This window comes from Eubalaena glacialis, chromosome 8, assembly GCF_028564815.1.
Source record: "Eubalaena glacialis isolate mEubGla1 chromosome 8, mEubGla1.1.hap2.+ XY, whole genome shotgun sequence".
In the NCBI taxonomy this organism is placed as follows: Eukaryota; Metazoa; Chordata; class Mammalia; order Artiodactyla; family Balaenidae; genus Eubalaena; species Eubalaena glacialis.
In genome coordinates this window covers 120,939,798-120,957,941 of record NC_083723.1, presented here as the reverse complement: position 1 = coordinate 120,957,941, position 18,144 = coordinate 120,939,798, and the positions used below count along the sequence as shown (strand labels likewise).

Here is an 18,144-nt window from a genome sequence, read left to right as displayed (position 1 = left end):
TGAGACAGAGATTAATTGTGTTTAAAGTCTTCAGGGAATCTGTATAGTATCTGCCCACAGCACAGCTCCAACAGGCTGAATTACAGGCACTGAAGGCAACATAGAGTCCCACCTTTTCCTGATCTGTCCCTGCTCTTCTGTACTCCCTCACATGGGGCTACTCAAGGCAGAAACTTGGGAATCATTTTCAACTCCAATCACCAGCCACAGTCTGGTCAACTCAATTTTCTAAATGTCCATCAAATCAATCCTCTCCTTTACCTGTCGGCCACCACCTTGAATCTCAACTTTAACTCCTGTATTACAACAGAGGCTTTCTGACTTGTTTCCCTGTCTTATGTATGGGTCTCCTTTGGAAAACCCTATTCCCAGCTGCCAAAGCCATGCTTTAAAAATACAGTATCATCAATTGCTTGCCAAGTTTCAACTGCTTTGCATCCCGTATAAAGCATGTTATGAGTTGATTTATTTTTGTTATTGAACCAAACTTGGGTCCACTCACTGAACGTGTAGCAAAGCCACTCTACTGACACTGGGTTGTAGTGAAGGAAAGTACAGAGTTTATTGCAAGGCACCAAGAAAGGAGTATGGGCAGCTCATGTTCAAAATACCTGAACTTCTCGATGGCTTTCAGGTAACAGTTTTGAAAGGCAACATTATGGGTGTGAGTTGTAGGGTGCCTGATCAGCTCCTGCACAATTCTCTGATTGGTTGACGGTGAGGTAACAGGGTGATGTTTCAGGAATCTCAATGATCAACCTTTTGGTTCCAACCTGTCTGGGGTCTACATACTGGTGGTCAGCATGTAGTTAACTTCTTCCATCTTGGGGGGGGCGGTTAGTATCTGCAAAATAACTCAAGGATATGGCTCAGGATATTATCCATAGCCCTTGAGGAAGAACTAAATGTTTTTGACTTTGTTTCATGGCTAAACTATTATTTTGTCTTGCTTGACTATTTTCCTTTGTTTCTGCACTTTCTCATTTTCTCACTTCTCTGATTAAATTTGCTCTTTGGAACTCGGGGAAGGAATAGGAGGCTAAAGCTTTTTTTACAAATAAGAGGTGGGGGGCATGGAGGGTGGGGGGAGTCTGAACCCAGGAAGGCCCCACTGGGTCCTGCTCATTCATTATACACCTTTGCATTGATTCAAAATCACTCTCCATCCTCCCAGTCTTTTTCTCATTCTTTACAACCCAAGCAGTCAATTCGACATCCATAAGGATGACCCATTTGTCCCTAAAATTCTCTTAGACACTTTTCCTCCACTTACTTATACATTCTCCTACATACAGAATATTTCATCACTAGAAATCTGACCTATCTACCGACTTCCTAGGAGCTCATTTCGCAGATGCCTTTTCCCAGTTTACATCATGCCCTAAGTGATATTATCATTTCTCATATATTCATATGCTAACAATTAGGACATTTATGTCTCTAACCCAAACATCCTTTTGGGGCTTGTCCAACTGCAAAATTTGCATCTCAATTGAGATGGCATATAGCACTTCATATTTAAATAGGTCAAAACTGAATTCTTGAAATTCCTCTAAATCTGTTCTTTCCTTAATTTCCCACATCTGCCATATGGCACTGTAATTCATCCAGTTATTTAATCCATATATTCAGGAGTTATTCTTTTTGTTGTTGTTCTTAAATGTTTTGCTCTTTTTAATATATATATTTTAAAATTTATTTAGTTATTTATTTTTGGCTGCGTTGGGTCTTCACTGCTGCACGCGGGCTTTCTCTAGTTGTGGCGAGTGGGGGTTACTCTTTGTTGCGGTGCGTGGGCTTCTCATTGTGGTGGCTTCTCTTGTTGTGGAGCACAGACTCTAGGCGTGCAGGCTGCAGTAGTTGTGGCACGTGAGCTCAGCAGTTGTGGCTCGCAGGCTCTAGAGCGCATGCTCAGTAGTTGTGGCGCATGGGCTTAGTTGCTCCATGGCATGTGGGATGTTCCTGGACCAGGGCTCAAACCCATGTCCCCTGCATTGGCAGGCAGATTCTTAACCACTGTGCAACCGGGGAAGCCCCAGGAGTTATTCTTGACAACTGTCTTTAACCATCCTTCTCCCATCTGTCACCAATCCTGACAATGCTTCCTTCAAAGTACATCTGAAATTCATCTCCTCTTCATCACTTAAACTATCACCACTCTAGTCCAAAGGAGCTTCTTTTCTTCCCTGGACTTTTACAGTAGCCTCAGAACTGGTCCCAGTGCTTTCAGTCTGTCATTCATGGTACTCCAAGTGGTAGTTTTAATTGAGACCCTGTCATTCTCCTGTTTAAAAACTTTCCATAGATTCCCACCCACTACATTGAAATATAATTGAAAAAGTAAAAACCAGATTTTTTTCCTGCACCACCACCTGGCCCCTGCCCATCTCCCCACTTCATTTTGGGCTCCCCTATAGGCTCATTATGCAGCCACTGGGGTTTCAGTTCCTTGGAAGGAAATGATCTCTTTCACTCTTTGGGGTATAATTTTTCAGGGCTCATTTCCCTTCCTCACTTTTTTGAGTGCCTTGTCTCCTCTCATATGCTAGATTTTGGCTAAAATGTTGCTTCCTAGGGAGGTTTTTTTAAAAATCCTCTATCCAAAATAAACCATTCCTCACAATTCCATTATTTTTCTCTACAGAAAAATTACTTATTTGTTTACTTTTTTAGTGCTTGTTTTTATTGTTGGTTGTGAATACCATGAAGGCATTTATTATATCCATTTGTTCTCACATGGCACAGTTCCTGGCACACAGTGAATATAGAAATGAAAAAAACCTAGAAAAAGGATCCTTAAGAGGGATGCTTAAATATTCTGTTCTTTTTTCTTTTCACAAAGTCTATGAAGAAATTCACATTTTGGGGTTTTTTTTTTGTGTGTGTGTGTGTGTATGTACATTACATTTTTAATTAAAATTTTTCTTTTAGATAATGTAAATTTTACATGCAGTTTAAGAAATAATACAGAGACCACCTCACACTGGTCAGAATGGCCATCACTGAAAAATCTATAAATAACAAATGCCGCAGAGGGTGTGGAGAATAGGGTACCCTCCTACATTGTTCGTGGGCATGTAAATTGGTGCAGCCACTATCGAGAACAGTATGGACGTTCCTCAAAAAACTAAAAATGGAGTTGTCACATGATCCAGCAATCGCATTCTTGGGCATATATCCAGAGAAAAACATGGTTCGAAAGGATACATGCATCCCAACGTTCACTGCAGCGCTGTTTACACTAGCCAAGACATGGAAGCAACCTAAATGTCCATCGACAGATGAATGGATAAAGAAGATGTGGTACATATATACAATGGAATATTACTCAGTCATTAAAAAGAATGAAATAATGCCATTTGCAACAACATGGGTGGACCTGGAGATGATCATCCTAAGTAAGTCAGACAGAGAAAGACAAATACCATATGAAATCACTTATATGCGGAATTTTAAAAAATGATACAAATGAACTTATTTACAAAACAGAAACAGACTCACAGACTTAGAGAATGAACTTATGGTTACCAGGGTGGAAGGGTGGGGGGGAGGAATAGATTGGGAGTTTGGGATTGACATGTACACATTGCTATATTTAAAATAGATAACCAACAAGGACCTACTGTATAGCACAGGGAACACTACTCAATATTCTGTAATAACCCAAATGGGAAAAGAATTTGAAAAAGAATAGATATCAATACAAGTATATGTATAACTGAGTCACTTTGCTGTACACCTGAAACTAACACAATGTTGTTAATCAACTATACCCCAATATAAAATAAAAATTAAAAATAAAAGAGGAAAGGTTTTGATCGATAAAAGAGTTTACAATGGTCATTTGGTGGTGAAGGGTATATTGAAGATGAGGAAGAGCTTCATGGAGAAGTTTAGGATTCAAGAAAACTCTTGAGAGGTAAGTATTTTATAGAGAGTTTCAGGAGAGAATATTGTACACAGGGAGACTGTCATGAAATTTAGTGTAAAACAAGCCAAACTGAATTTAGAGAATGATGGAAACTCCACTCTGATTGGAGCATGGGATGGCTATAAGGAAGCAGGGTAGAAAAAAGACAGTGCTAGGAAATTTGTATTAAATGTGAAGGAAGTTGAATGCTAAGTTGAGGCCCTTTCCCATTATTCAGTAGTTGGGATGGAGCACAGTGGTCGTATGATCACAGTGGTGTGGTAGGAGCATTCATCTAGCAGCCTGCTGACAGGTGGCATGGACGCAGGGGCAGTAGGAAAATATTGGAGTTGAAGGGACCGTTGAAGGAGGTCATGGAGAGAATGTGACTGCCAGTTGACCCTTAAGCAGAACCCTGGCAACCGGAGGCTCCTCACCCCTCCCCTGTCCTTGGAATGTACATCCCACCTACTATTCCCAGGCTAGCAGCCCTTTCAGGGGTAAATCCTTGTGAGAGGTAGGTGTTGAGACCATCTGGACTGAATATGTCACTGAACCCTGTCAAGGCCTCGATATAAACTTTTAAGATCCTGTGGGTTGGGTGCAGAAATCTACTCATACTGTGTCGCCCAAGACGAGCCTTGTAAGTACGTTCTCTTGCTTATTAAACCTTCACCTACCAATCTAGAGGGTCTGCCTCCTTCTCAGTCTCTCCTTGCCCTCCACGTACGGGGTCCAGTTTCAGATTTCACTTGGGGAACTCCCAAGGTTGTAAACCAACAGGGGCCAGTTGGGACATTACTAGAATAACCTAAACCCAACAACTGAGGGTCTGAATCAGGATGGTGGTTTGAGGAATGGAAAGAATAATGATTTGCAAGAGGCATTGGGAAGGAGAAATTGAGAATTTAACAGTATCTGAGATGCCAAGAGATATATGCTGACAGTTTGGACTGAATCCAACAGTAAAATACTCTAGCAGGGACAAACTTCAAGTCTTCCCTGTGATTCAACAGAAAATGTAATAAGGATAAGATGAGGAACAACTTACTTATTTGATAATGTTAAACAAACATAAAACTTGGAGATATTAGTGAACAGTGATGTTGTAATGATTACTTGGAGGAACTTCTTTTCTAAAAGTCAGAGGAGACTACCTTCTTCTTGCCAGGCCCTAAATTAATTAACTGTGTTTTCATTTTGTTTTTTTGTTTTGTTTTATTTTTTAATTAGTAAGTGAATTTAAAGTTTAGTATTCCAAAGAATAATTATAAATCAGAAGTGATTTCCAACAGAGTGATTTTTTGTTTCTACCCAAATTTACATCAGATATTACCTGCCAGTAAAGTTCCTCCAGTGTAGAGAAACCAAAATCAAGACTCATATATTCACTATGTCTGTACAAGTGAAAAACTCTCCCCCATCTTAGTAAGAAGAAGGAAAAAGAGACTGATCACTGCCAAGACATTGCTTCTTCCCCAGAGAAGATATCTTGCTCCCATTTTAAACATATGCGATATATTCAACAGTGATAAACACTCAATTACATTTGGGTTACTAAGAAGTGGGAGAGCTCTATTCTTTAATACAAATGTTGTGAATTAAGGTGCATATACAATTTCTCATGACCATAGAGTGATATCTCAAGATTCATAGAGTATCTCATGCTGTCACCCCCTCCTCTTCTTCAACATGTATCTCTTGGAAAAGCTACAGCCCAAGCCAAGCTCTGTGGTGCCATGTTTTCCTAATGGGTCAAGTTCATGTTCTTTCCAGATGAAGGAAGGGTTAATGGGTTGCAAAATGCCAAAGAGTACCTGATGGCCTTCAAGGGTCCCTGAAACACTGGTGTTCATAACTATCTTGACGATAGAAAAAAAATCTTCTAACTGCAGAAATCATGCTGTTCTTTTCACCACTTAGACTGAATCTAGAGTATTAGGTCAAACTATAGTCATACTCTTTAAAGGAGGTATTGATGAAGAGGAGATCTGTGTTTCCACATAAGGCCTTCAATTCACAGAAAAGTGATCTCTCCCGAAAAAAAAAAAGAAAAAATCCTCTTCCATTTTGTGTGTTCTTCATATGAGGATCGTATACATTACGGTTTTGTTTAGTTTTCTAGTTCTTTTCTGAAAAGGCATATAGGAAAGTAACTAAATTAACTTCTTAATTGTCCAAGCCCATTCAGGATGCCCTGATTTCCCTTAAGGTTAATAGTTGACAATAGTTTTGAGAAATCAACATCAAGAGTCTTTTGGATTAAGTCTAGTTCTCATGGATTCTACTTTAGTTGAAGTAAGATTAGAATGAAGGTAAAGAAGAAAGTACCTGAGTGCACTGACAAGTCCAACAATCAATGAACTCTCAGGTCAAGCTTTCTGGGAAGTGAATTATCTCTCTGGGGCACGCTTAGAGTCTTGGCATGGGGGGAAATCTGGGGACAGTAGCTCTCACTTTACCATTTTCTCTACCCACCTTCCATACTACACCCACGTCCTCATCATCCTCCCTTCCGTTCTGTGCCATGCCTGTCTTCCTGATGTTGCCGAGTTCTCCACTGGGGTCTGCTTGTCTACAGCACTGTTTAGGGCTCTTAGTTCTGGGCGCACAATCCTATTTGCACTTCACACCTACTGAGTCAGTCTCCTGAGATGGAGCCAACAGGTTTGTACGGGAAGACAAAACTCCATAAACGTTTCTGAAGCATAGCTGGATTTAAGAACCATTGGCCTCAAACATATTGGAATTTGAATTTTGCCTGAATAATATAAGCAAGTTATTTAACTCTCTAATTCTTTAAAAAATAATTATACCTTACTCCTGGCAACCTTTTCTGAAAGTTTATTATGTGTCAGACAATATGCTAAGAACCATATGTAGATTACCTTATTTCATTCATACAATAATACTATGAGGTAGATATTATTATTAATCAATTTCAAAGAAAAACATTCCGAGGCTTATTGAAGTTAATACAGTTAATAAGTTGCCCAAGATTCTATAGCTGGTGATTAACAGAGCTAAAATATAAACCCAGGTTGTCTGAATAAAGCAGTTATTGTGGTACCCGATACATGGTAAACCGTCCATGCAGCAATCATCATCAGTAGCATCATATAATCATTATCCTTATCATCATATGCCTCAGGAGTTCATATCAAATGCTGATCCTCTCCTGGAGCTAGTAAACAGTGCTTGCCCCACACACTTCTCCAGATTTTTGGAGGGCAAGATGCTACCAAGTGTCTGATGGAAGATGTGCTCTTATCTTACAGATCTGTACATCTTACATACGACTGTGGGAACCTGCAATCTCATTTCATAGCCCTGAAATTTAATATGGAATTGAAGAAAAACTAGGCTCTCTTCCCCAGAAAAATTTCATGAAAGTGGCAGGTAAGTTTTGCTAGTGCCAGAATGGGCTTTCAGTACCCAGAACGGCTCCTTGTATAACCATGGCAAGCAGAGGAAGGTTTGGCGTGACCTCTGAGCTTCCTTTCACATGGGCAGTGTGGATGGTTTGAGAGGTGGTACTAACCTTCCCCAGTCTAGGTTCTTGTGGAGGATGCTTCATGGGCTAGTTCTTTCTGTGGACTTCAACCTTGCAATTTTACTTTCTAGTTTTTCCTCTACATGATGATTTTTTTAAACACTAATTATTAACCATTCAAATCAGAAGGTAGACTTTTTTTGAAAACCTAGCATTGAAATACATTTCACCATTTAGCCTAACAAAGCTAGCAATATTTAGCTTATCACACATTATGATAAGAATACAGCACAGAAGAAACAAACTTTAGTGGTGCTATTTATTCTCAACATACAGAAAAGCAATCTTCATGAAACATAAATATGGCATAGTTACCTGTCATGTTGCAGTAAACTTTCAGAGGCCCCAGAGGTCCACTGCCATCAGGATCTATCCAGTAGTAATTTGATGTCTGGCCTAGGTGTTTGTAGGCTTCACAGGAAGGCTCATAGATGGCTGGAACGAAACATCCTACATGAGCACAGCACCCAAAAAATGTCTCTCCAGATAAATGCCCCAGTAACAGATCAAATGCTATCAAACCACTGTTTAGGAGAGTATCCTCTTGTTAGAAAGAGCACTCTTTTCTCTACATTTAAACTCATAATCTGATTTTTAGTCTATAAGCATTGGTTCTGACCTAACAAACAAAGATAGTAAGTTCCTGCTATGGCTTTAGTTGGGGAAAGGTCTAAAACAATCAATAAATTGTTAAACAAATGTAATGTTTGTTTCACAGGTGCTCATGATCATTGAAAACTATTTAATTTATACTTATTTATAGATATCAGCTCCTTAATGTAAGAGACTTTACTGAAAGGCCATGAATATTGGCTGTACTGTTGGGCTATCAGCTAAGAGATCAGAGAAAATCTCTCTCTCTCTCTCCGTCTCTCCCTCTCTCTCTCTCTCTCTCATGCACACACACACAGGGACACTTTTTTTTTTTGCATATTTAGTATAAATTTCCCACAAATACCACGTGACTTCTAATCTTCCTTTATTTCAGGAAAATGGAAAGATATGTTTCATTTTATTTGTTACAGGTGTGCTTTAATTACATCAAATCTAGTTTTTGTAGAAAACTGACATTTATGTAATTAGACTGTAGGTTCTTTTTCATCATTTTCCTTTTTGTTCCCATGCTCGTAACACATTTTCTTTTCTCACAGAGACTGCACCTGTTTTCAGAAGTGCAAAATGGACATTTACATACCTCCTTTATAGCTGGAACTTCTAAAACACTATAGTGAAAACTTTTTTTAATAGCTCTACATTGACATATATGATGAATTTGACAGACCTCTTTACAAAACTAAGAACTATTTCTAGTAAAAATCTATCTATCTGATAAGCGGAGTCTTTTGGTAAAGTGCCCTTGAATTCAATACTCCTAGCATCTGTCCTTTGCTAAGCTATGAAGTAGGAGGTCTGATTCTGGGACCTCCCTTTTCTACTTTCCTCTCCCATGTTCTCTGTGCTTCCCTTTGGCTTTCCACGGTTTCCTCTTCCCAAGGATGCTAGACTTTAAATTCCATTTCATTTCAACAAACGCAACACACTAGACTAAAACAGTTCAAAAACTCTTTGATTTACTCAAGGCTTGCTTCCCACTTCCTTCCTTCCTTCCTTCTGCAAATAGTTATTGAGCCCATATGATGTGTTGAGCAGTAGATTAGGCAACACAAGCACAGCTGTGAACAACACAGACTGCGGACCTTTGGAGTAGGGACTGTTCACTCAGTCCTCGTGCATTGCTCATGCAAGAAGTGCTGTCAGAAGAGGATGTGGCTAGAAGGTTAAGCACAGCCCATACACCTTTTGTCTGAGTGTAATTATTAATATGCCACTTTCAATCTCCCAGTTGTCTTATTTGGATAATAAACTATGGTCGCTCTAATTCTGAATGCCATACCAAATAAAATAATGCAATAAAAGACTGAACAAATATTTTTAAACTTTCAGCAGAAAGATGCCATAATTTGACGTAGGTTTTAGAAAGAAAGTTCTTTGTAGCAAAACAATAGGTCTTAGGGAAGTGAGTAATGAGAGCATGTAGGCTGTAATTGCTATAGCAATAGGCCTATAGGCCTATTGAAAGATGGCCAGAGGTATACAAGATTATGAGAAAGGATAAAGCAAACAAGGCAGGATAAAGCAAACAAGGCAGGATAAAGTAGATGGGATTTAAGATCAACAGGACATGGAGACTAGGTGGGTGGATGTAGTTGAGAAGCAAGAAAGAATGACTTAAACTCACAGTCTCTGAAAAAACCCAACTGCCTTATTAATTTTTGACAATCCTTCTTCAGATTATTACAATTTTTGTGTACAGTTCAAAATCACCCAGAACGTCAGGTTCAAATTCTTAGGTTTTCCAATTGTCCCTTCAGCCAATCTACCATTAAAAACTTTCACCTTTGTTTTCTAATATTTAATAATCATTCTTTTTCCCCACTGCCAGCACCCCAGTCATTTTCCTTATCATCTGGTATCTGATTTACAACAATCGACCTATTAATTGATTGTTCTACCCAAATATCTCTTCACTTCCCGCCCAATTATGCTTTTTTATGCAATATCCTAAAACATTACTTTCATTATGTTTAAAAAAAGTGTAATGGCTCTTCAGCATCTCTGATTGTATATCCCAGATCACCATCTAAGCATGCAAGACCTTCCATAATCCTTACAGATCTCTTTTGGTTTTAGCAACTCGCCAGTATCAACCTTGCTCTCTGCTCAGGCGAATCTGACGCAGGAACTTGTTTAACTCATGCTCACCATTTCTGGGGTTGCCTCTACTTGTGGTTTTCTACAGGCCTCTTTCTCAATCTGTAAAACTTCTCAGTCAGAGCTAACTATGAAGGCAGAAGTGGTAAGAAACAGGGTTCCTGTCAAACAGATCTGAGTTTAAATTCTGACTCCACAAAGTACTATTTATATAACATTGACAAAGATACCTAATCTCATTCAGCCTTGTCTGGGGAATAGGTATCACAGGTATAGTAGTTACTAGGTGGACTGTTTATCGTTAATATAATAATTATTATTTAGGCACCACTGACATTCCTCCTTTCTTAAGGAGACCTTCCCTAATAAATACGTCCAGCTTTCTGTATAGTCCAGGGCATACACTGCTCGTCTCACATACTGTAATACTAGTCAATTTAGGACTTGATTGACCGCTGTTAATTAAACTATATAGGAAAATTTTATTTCCTAACAAGATTGTAAATTGTCATGAGGGCAGGGTGTAGAAAACGTATTTTTCTTTTCTACTCTATATTGATCTAACATGGTTGATGCTTAAGAAAAGCTGTCAGAATGAAACTTAAAATGTGCCTACCCTTCATCCTGTTCTGATTTTGATAAATGATTAGTTGGCTCACCAGAAGAAGTATATGCAAATGAAAGCACAACTGGATAATAGTAAGTATAGGTAACTACTGCATTTCTAAGTAAGCATATAAGCATTTTAAAGAGGTCTGTGGACTTTAACCCAAGTAATTGATTAAGAGTAGAGTTGAAAGCATGTGGATGAGGGAAATCTGGGTAAGCAAGAAGCTCTTTCTTTTTCTTCAAAGTGTGACAATTATTCTGCTTGTCTTTAACCTATAACAGGTTTATTAGCTGCTTTTGCCTCATCAACACAAATGGAAAACCAAAACTTTAGTCCAAACTTTATCATGCATGAAAAATCACCTGGAGAGCTTGTTAGGACAGGGATTCCTGGGTCTCACCCCGGAGATTCTGACTCAGTAGAGAATTTGCAGTTCTAACAAGCTCCCAGCTGATGCTGCTGGTCCTGACTACATGTTGAGAAGCATGGCTCTAATCTTGAAAAAAAAGGTTAACTCAAGAAGGGTGGACTAATTCTTTATTTATATTTTAGTATAAATAGGAAAAATAGGTCACTGAAAGGCAATACAGTACAATTGTAAACATTGGGTTGGCCAAAAAATTTGTTCTGTTTTAAGTAAAAATAAAAGACACATTTTTCATTTTCACGAAGAACTTTATGGAAAAACACATTGACTAACCAAATGAACTTTTTGGCCAATCCAATAACATAAGGCTAGAATGCCACCTCACTTCACTCAGAATAATAAAAATGGAATGGGATACAAAACTCTAAATAAAAATACATGTCAAAAGAAATATACCTGGATGAATGCACAGAAAAATATTTGGAAAGGAATACACTCAAACAGTAACAGTGGTTATCTTTGAGTAGTAAGATTATGGATGATTTAAAACTTCATACTTCTCTGTGTTTTCCACATTACTTTATAACATGCATAAGTTATGTTATTAAAAATACACTTGCAAAATACATGTCTGGAGTAAAGGCACTGAGGTAAAATGGCAAGAACAGCTGTACATAGTAAAATTGCATTAGTTTTATAACTGAATTAGGAATTAAGAGATTTTTGTTCAAATCTCCTTTCTGTCATTTACTACCTGGAAACTCCCCTTAACTTTCAGTTTTCTCAACTGTAAAATGAAGGCAATAATACCTCCTCCACCAAGTTATTGTGAAGATTAAATGAAATCACACACTTTGTAAACTAAAAAGCATTGAGCGTATGGAAATTTTAATGCACGGAAGGAGCTAACCGAAGTATTTAGCCTGCATGCCTCAGCCAGTTAACTCTGTACCCAGTGGAGTCCTAGCTGGGCTGCACAATTTGTGCATACCAAGCCCCAGGGAGTTGACAGGGCAGAAGAGGCTAAGCCAGCAGCCACTGAAGAAAGAGAAGGATCTGTGCCATTGTCAATAATCGAGCTTTTCTAGTAGACTGCTGGAGAACAGAAAGGCAATTGGGCTGATGGCAAAATAAACAGACTCATCAAGTCCATTGATTTACTGGAAAAGTAGTTTTTCTCTGTTGCAACTCCTGGTCCCAAATAAAAGGTCTCATATTATTCTACATATTCTTAAATAAATCTCAGATATTCAGAAATATTATGAATGAACACATCAGACTGAATTTCATAGCATGTAAAAATCCAGAAAGTGACAAATCCTAAGTATCTTATTAATTTTCATTAAATATTGAATGTTGTCTGTGTGACATCATATTGGGTACAATGGAAAATGACAAAGTACTATTGTATTAGTTTCATTGGGCTGCTGTAACAAATAACCAAATACTTAGCGGGTTGAAACAAATTTATTATCTCACAGTTCTAGAGGTCAGATGTTCGAAGTGGGTTTCACTGAGCTAAATTCGAAGTCTGGGTAGGGCTGTGCTCCTTCTGAAAACTCTAGGGGGGGAATCCGTTTTCTTGCCTTTTCCAGCTTCCAGAATCCACCTGTATTCCTTGGCTCATTTTCCTATTTCTTCATCTTCGAAGCCAGATGTGGCTGGTGGAGTCTCTCTCACACTCCGCTCTGATTCTCTGCTTGCCTTGTCGCCTCTCTGTATTTGAAGGAGCTCTGACGGCATCAGGCCCCCCCCCCAATCATCTGGGACAGTCTCTGCACGAGAAGGTCCTTTGCTTAATCATAGTCTCTTTGCCATATAAAGCAATATAGTCACAGGTTCCACGGCTTAGGATATAGACACGTTTGGTGGGGAGAGGATTATTCTGCTTATCCCAATATATATAAGTAATATGATTGCTCTATTTAAAGAACAAATATTATTAAGCACCTAATGTACTCCCAGTGTTGTTGATTAATGAAAGATGCCAACTCATTGGCAGAGAGAAAAGCAAAGGGTTTAAAAGCAAAGATGTGAAACAGGTCTAATGTGCTGGGAAATAAAGCATCACTTAAGGAATATTTAGGGTAAGGATGGAGTATAAAGGAGGAGTTACCCCCAAGGAAAAGGATAACTCTCAATACTTTGAATTGTTGCAGAAAAACGGAATGGAAATCAGCTAGGGGAAGTGGTAATACATTTAGTGAGCAGATTTGGGTGACTTTTTAAATATTTCAGGGTGGTGGTATTTGTAGAAACCAGATTATAAGAAAAGGAACTAGTTGGTGGAATGGGGTGGATGTTGACCACACTATTGTAGGAGTTTGAACCATGAAAGGAAAAAACAGAATAAAAATTGATAGAGATTGCTAAGTACAAGTGAGGGAATTTTTGTTAGGATATGTGAGACAGAGTTATCTTTATTGTTTTTAATGGGGTAATTTCTGATTATAAAAGGAATTTATAGGGGAATTCCCTAGTGGTCCAGTGGTTAAGACTCTGCGCATCCAATGCAGGGAGTGCACGTTCAATCCCTGGTCGGGGAACTAAGATCCCACATATCTCATGGTCCCAAAAAAAAAAAAAAAAAAAAAAAAAAGCATCTATACTCCTTGGATTAATTCTGAAAAAGTAACCAAAAAAAAAAAAAGAAAAAAGAAAAAAAAGAACCTCCTGTTTCCCTTGCTCCAGAAGTAAATTTGGGGAGTTTGCATTTCATTCTTTTGGAATGCCAGGCCCCTCTCCTCTTTTCTAGACCTCCTTCAAGGGTATGAGAAGTTAATGTAAATAGTCAGAATCCAGGATACCTAACAGCCAGGTTTTATTAGCCGTTATCGGGGACTTGTTACTCCCCTCACTGTCTGCCACCAGGAAATTAGCTCTAAATCTGACGGTCAATTTTTAGAGTCTTGAGAATGTAAAAACAACTTTGCCTGTTAATGCATCTTTACCAGCACTGGTTAGACTGATTTAAAACAAAATAAAAAGAAAAAAATAGTTTCTTACTTGGCCAAAAAAAAGCTTTTATTATTGTCTGATTTGTATTTTTTGATTGGAAAATTTATTTTCACATATACAATACATTGGAGAGTTTTTAAAACTGTTTTGTGAGGTATACAGTTATGCTTTTTGCCCATTTATTTATTGTCAGCATTTTTCCATTGACTTAAATTGGCTATGATAAAATCAAAACTAAAATCTGTGTTCCATCATATTTGTCTTCCTTGTTTTTTGCCTTACCTTGAATATGTAGCTTTTGATGTACAATATTTTGTTATCAACTCTATCAAGATTTCCCCTTTAAAAATTGTTTTCACAGCTCCTAAGTGTATAATATTATCTTCCATTTATGACAATAAAGGCCTTAACTAGCATGCTAAGGTGTTTGTATTTACTCTGTAACCATAGGCTAAAACAAGGTAGTAACATCATCAATTTTGTGTTTAAGAAGTATCTCCTGGCAACTGTGTGGACAATAGGTTAGGAAAGTTAATAACAACTAGGAGACTATTGCAAGGGGACATGGAAGCTAATCATACACACATATATGATTAGAACATTAAAGTCCCTGGGAAAAGAGAGGGAAGCACATATCTGTGATTTGTGCCATGGCTTCAATTTTCACATAAATATTGATGATTCAAGAAGGACATTGCTATGGGTTGAAATGTATCCCTCAATAGGTGTTGAAGTTCTAACCTTTATTTGGAAATAAGGTATTTGAAGGTGATTAAGTTAAGATAAGCTCGTTAGGGTGGCCCCTAATCCATCTGGACTGGTATCCTTATAAAAAGGGGAAATTTGGACACAGAGACAGACACCTACAATAGGAAGACAATATAAACAACAGGGATACTGCCAACCACAACTAAAGGATGCCTGAGGCTACCAGAAGCTAGGAGAGAAGTATGGAACAGATTCTCCCTCACAGCCCATAGAAGGACCAACCAGGCAGACACTTTGACTTCAGATTTCTAGCCTCAAAATCGTGAGGCAATAAATTTCCCTTAAGTCATCCTGTTTGTTACTTTGTTACAGTATCTCTAGGAAACTAATACAGACAGACAGTTGCCAGCTGACTGGGCCAACCTCTCCTCACCTCCACCTCTGAGCTCTTCCAAGTTTCCTAGAGGTGACATGGAGGAGGACCCTCCACCATGTTCCTGAACATCAGTGTTAAGAAAGAATATCCTCCTGGTAAAATAGTTGCTTTTGGCCCACTCTGTGCAAGGTCTTATGCTGGGTGCTCTGAACAGTACAAAGGAACAGCTCTCTAGATCTTCATGATGCTGCTGAGCTGGGGAAGGCTCTCCTAGCCCCTTTCTATGTTTCATGCTTTGAGAGAGGCAATTACGCATGTGGTATACATCCCTCCTGTTACTACCTTCTAGAGCATACGGATTGCTTGAAGCGGCCAAGGATGAACCAAGTTAAAAATGAACACATACATAAAGGTTACCTTGGGAACAACGTAAGTAGTCTTTTCCTGATTGCACAGAAAGGGAAAAGTTCACTTACAATGATTTGATATAAAATTGGAAAGAAGCATAAAATAACTTTATGGTTCATTTACTAAAAAATGCTGTAACATGACACGTTGAATATTGATAATTTATGAATGGCTTTGCTTTCCTGCTCTCTTATATTGGAGGCGACCCAGTAGTTACTACAAACTTGCTGTAGGAACCAGGTGACAAAAGTGCTAAAAAGGGAGGTTGGTTTACTGGACACTCTAACCTTGAATTAAGAAAGAAGTCCTTTAATGGAAAACATGGATATAGCAGAAAAAAAACCCAATATAGTAGTTCTCAGCCCTTGAAAGGGGCCTGGGCATATCTGGGTTGGTGGCGCTCAGAACGGAATGGTCACTGGGGTCCTCCTTATCCTGATCCCTTTTAATCACTAAGCCACCTCTGATCTTAATCTGTCTTTCAAAAATAAGTTTCTCCTTTGGGAAGAGATATTTCTCATTGGAAACGATGAAACTGACTTTCTGATCTCAATTAGGCTCTAGTGCATTTGTTTGGAGAAACTAGTTTTCCCAGGATCTAATTATTCCTGTTAAGGTAACTACTGAGGTTTGTACACAGCCAAGCTGGAAATCCAAAGAGGCGCAGTGGCCTTGAGACCTTCCCCTGTGAAATCTCCCTAATTCTAGGACTGTTCAATTATTTTAAATTAGCACAATATAAGCTTTATAATACCTAAGTCCTCATTAACACCTGAATATTAACCTGATACTTTCTCTGTCTCTTTGGATTTTTTTTTTAAGCTTGAATGAAAGCCCTGAGTAAACTACATTATTTCCCTGAGGAACTACTGTCTCATAATTGACACACAACAAATAGTGGTGGTTAGAGAGAGTGGAGGTTTAAAAACAGATATTCTGCATGCTGATATTATGTCATGATCTTTCCACGAATGTAACTTCTGTGTGAGATGTTGTTCATTACCATCCTCTAATGGGTTCTTTCACCTGTCCAAGTCTCAAGGGAAAGGGGTAATTTAGAAGGGAAAAAAAAAAGATCAAGTTTTGATTTCCTGTTAATAAAACAATAGCTTGGAGTTTTCTTACCTGAGAAGTCCTTCAAAAAATTTTTGGAAATCAGAATAAAATCTACTCTCTCTATAACCCACATCCATCCATTTCTGCCTTCTGTTTGATCCTTCCCGAATTCCTCCATTCTCTGCACTGGCTCCAAGGCACTACCTTAAAGAAAACAACAATCCATACCTTTGCAATACTAGTTACAAAACTTCCTACAACTCTTTGTCTCTATATCATGACTGCCTTATTCCTTGGTGATGTCAATATCTTTTCTTGTTATTCTTTGACTATCACTTCACAGAACATCAAATTGTCCATTTTTTCCATGACTCAATCTGGACAAGCTCTCCTTGTATTTTCTTCATTATCACTTTTAGGTTATAGAAGACAATGAGGAGGGAAGAAAAACCCCTCTAACACCAAGCGGGCATACTATACACTCATGCTTCCTCATTTTAATAGGTCTCTACAATGGGGCGCAGCAACCCTATTAATGACTTACTTAGACCCTAGAGGCTGCCTCTGTTGTCTCTTGCTCCATCTACTTATCCCCTATTCCCATTTTAACCTTCTCACTCTCATTTTTACTGTGTCCCAATAATAAGACTAAGGACATTGACTCAAGGTGTGTTAGGGCCTATATCCCCCTCCTTCAATGTAACTCTGAATTAAACAGGTCCTTTTCCCTTTCCGATGGCTAATTCATCAATTTATTTTAAATAGCTACTAATATAGTACTAGATCTAGTGCTATGCCTTGTACTATAAGTTTAAAAAAATGAATGAACCTTAGATCCTGGCTCTGAGAAATTTGTTATCTAACATATGGGGCAGAGATGTTGAGAGATAAAATAGTGTATAATTCTCTGTTATAAAAAATATATGAACAAAATACTCAGACACTTTAGATAAGGGACTGGATAACTTGGTTTAGGGCAGTCAGAAAGGTTTCACTGGTGAAGTCTCTTTAAGCTGAGTCTTAAAGGATGAGCAGGAGTTTGGCAGAAAGAGGAGAGGACAGCCCTTCTTTCCTGCTCCTTCCCAATGCCATGCTATTCCATGGAGTCCTTAGGTAATTTAAGATGACTCTTTTCTTGATTTTCCTTTTCTCTTTTTTCCATTGGTTCCACCTTCTATGTCTGATAATCTGCACTATCTAATCTGTCTTCTCTATCTTGGGTAATGGGAAAGAAAAATAAAAGAAAATACGCATGTTGTCCTCTAGTCCTGTTTATAGGAGAACTCCTGCTTCTTCACCACGTACACCTTCACACCCTCAAATCAGAAGGTAATCACTTCTACCTCACTTTCAAAAATGCCACTGATGTCCACACCGACTTTACTAAGTACGTCCTCGTGCTCTGTGATTTAAGTAGACTCAGTCACTGTTGGCCACGCCCTCATGGAAACTCATTCTTCTCTAAGTTTCTCTGCTCTTACACTTG

General features: G+C 38.5%; 1 protein-coding gene across 2 annotated transcripts in view; it reads right to left on the bottom strand.

The window, feature by feature from the left end:
* CNTNAP2 (contactin associated protein 2) overlaps positions 1-18,144 on the bottom strand; it is a 2,096,032-nt gene that overhangs the window by 753,588 nt on the left and 1,324,300 nt on the right. For both annotated transcript variants that reach the window (XM_061198858.1, XM_061198859.1), the window contains exon 12: positions 7,779-7,898. In XM_061198858.1, the coding sequence (XP_061054841.1) occupies positions 7,779-7,898 (120 nt within the window). The remainder of the gene's footprint in view (positions 1-7,778; positions 7,899-18,144) is intronic.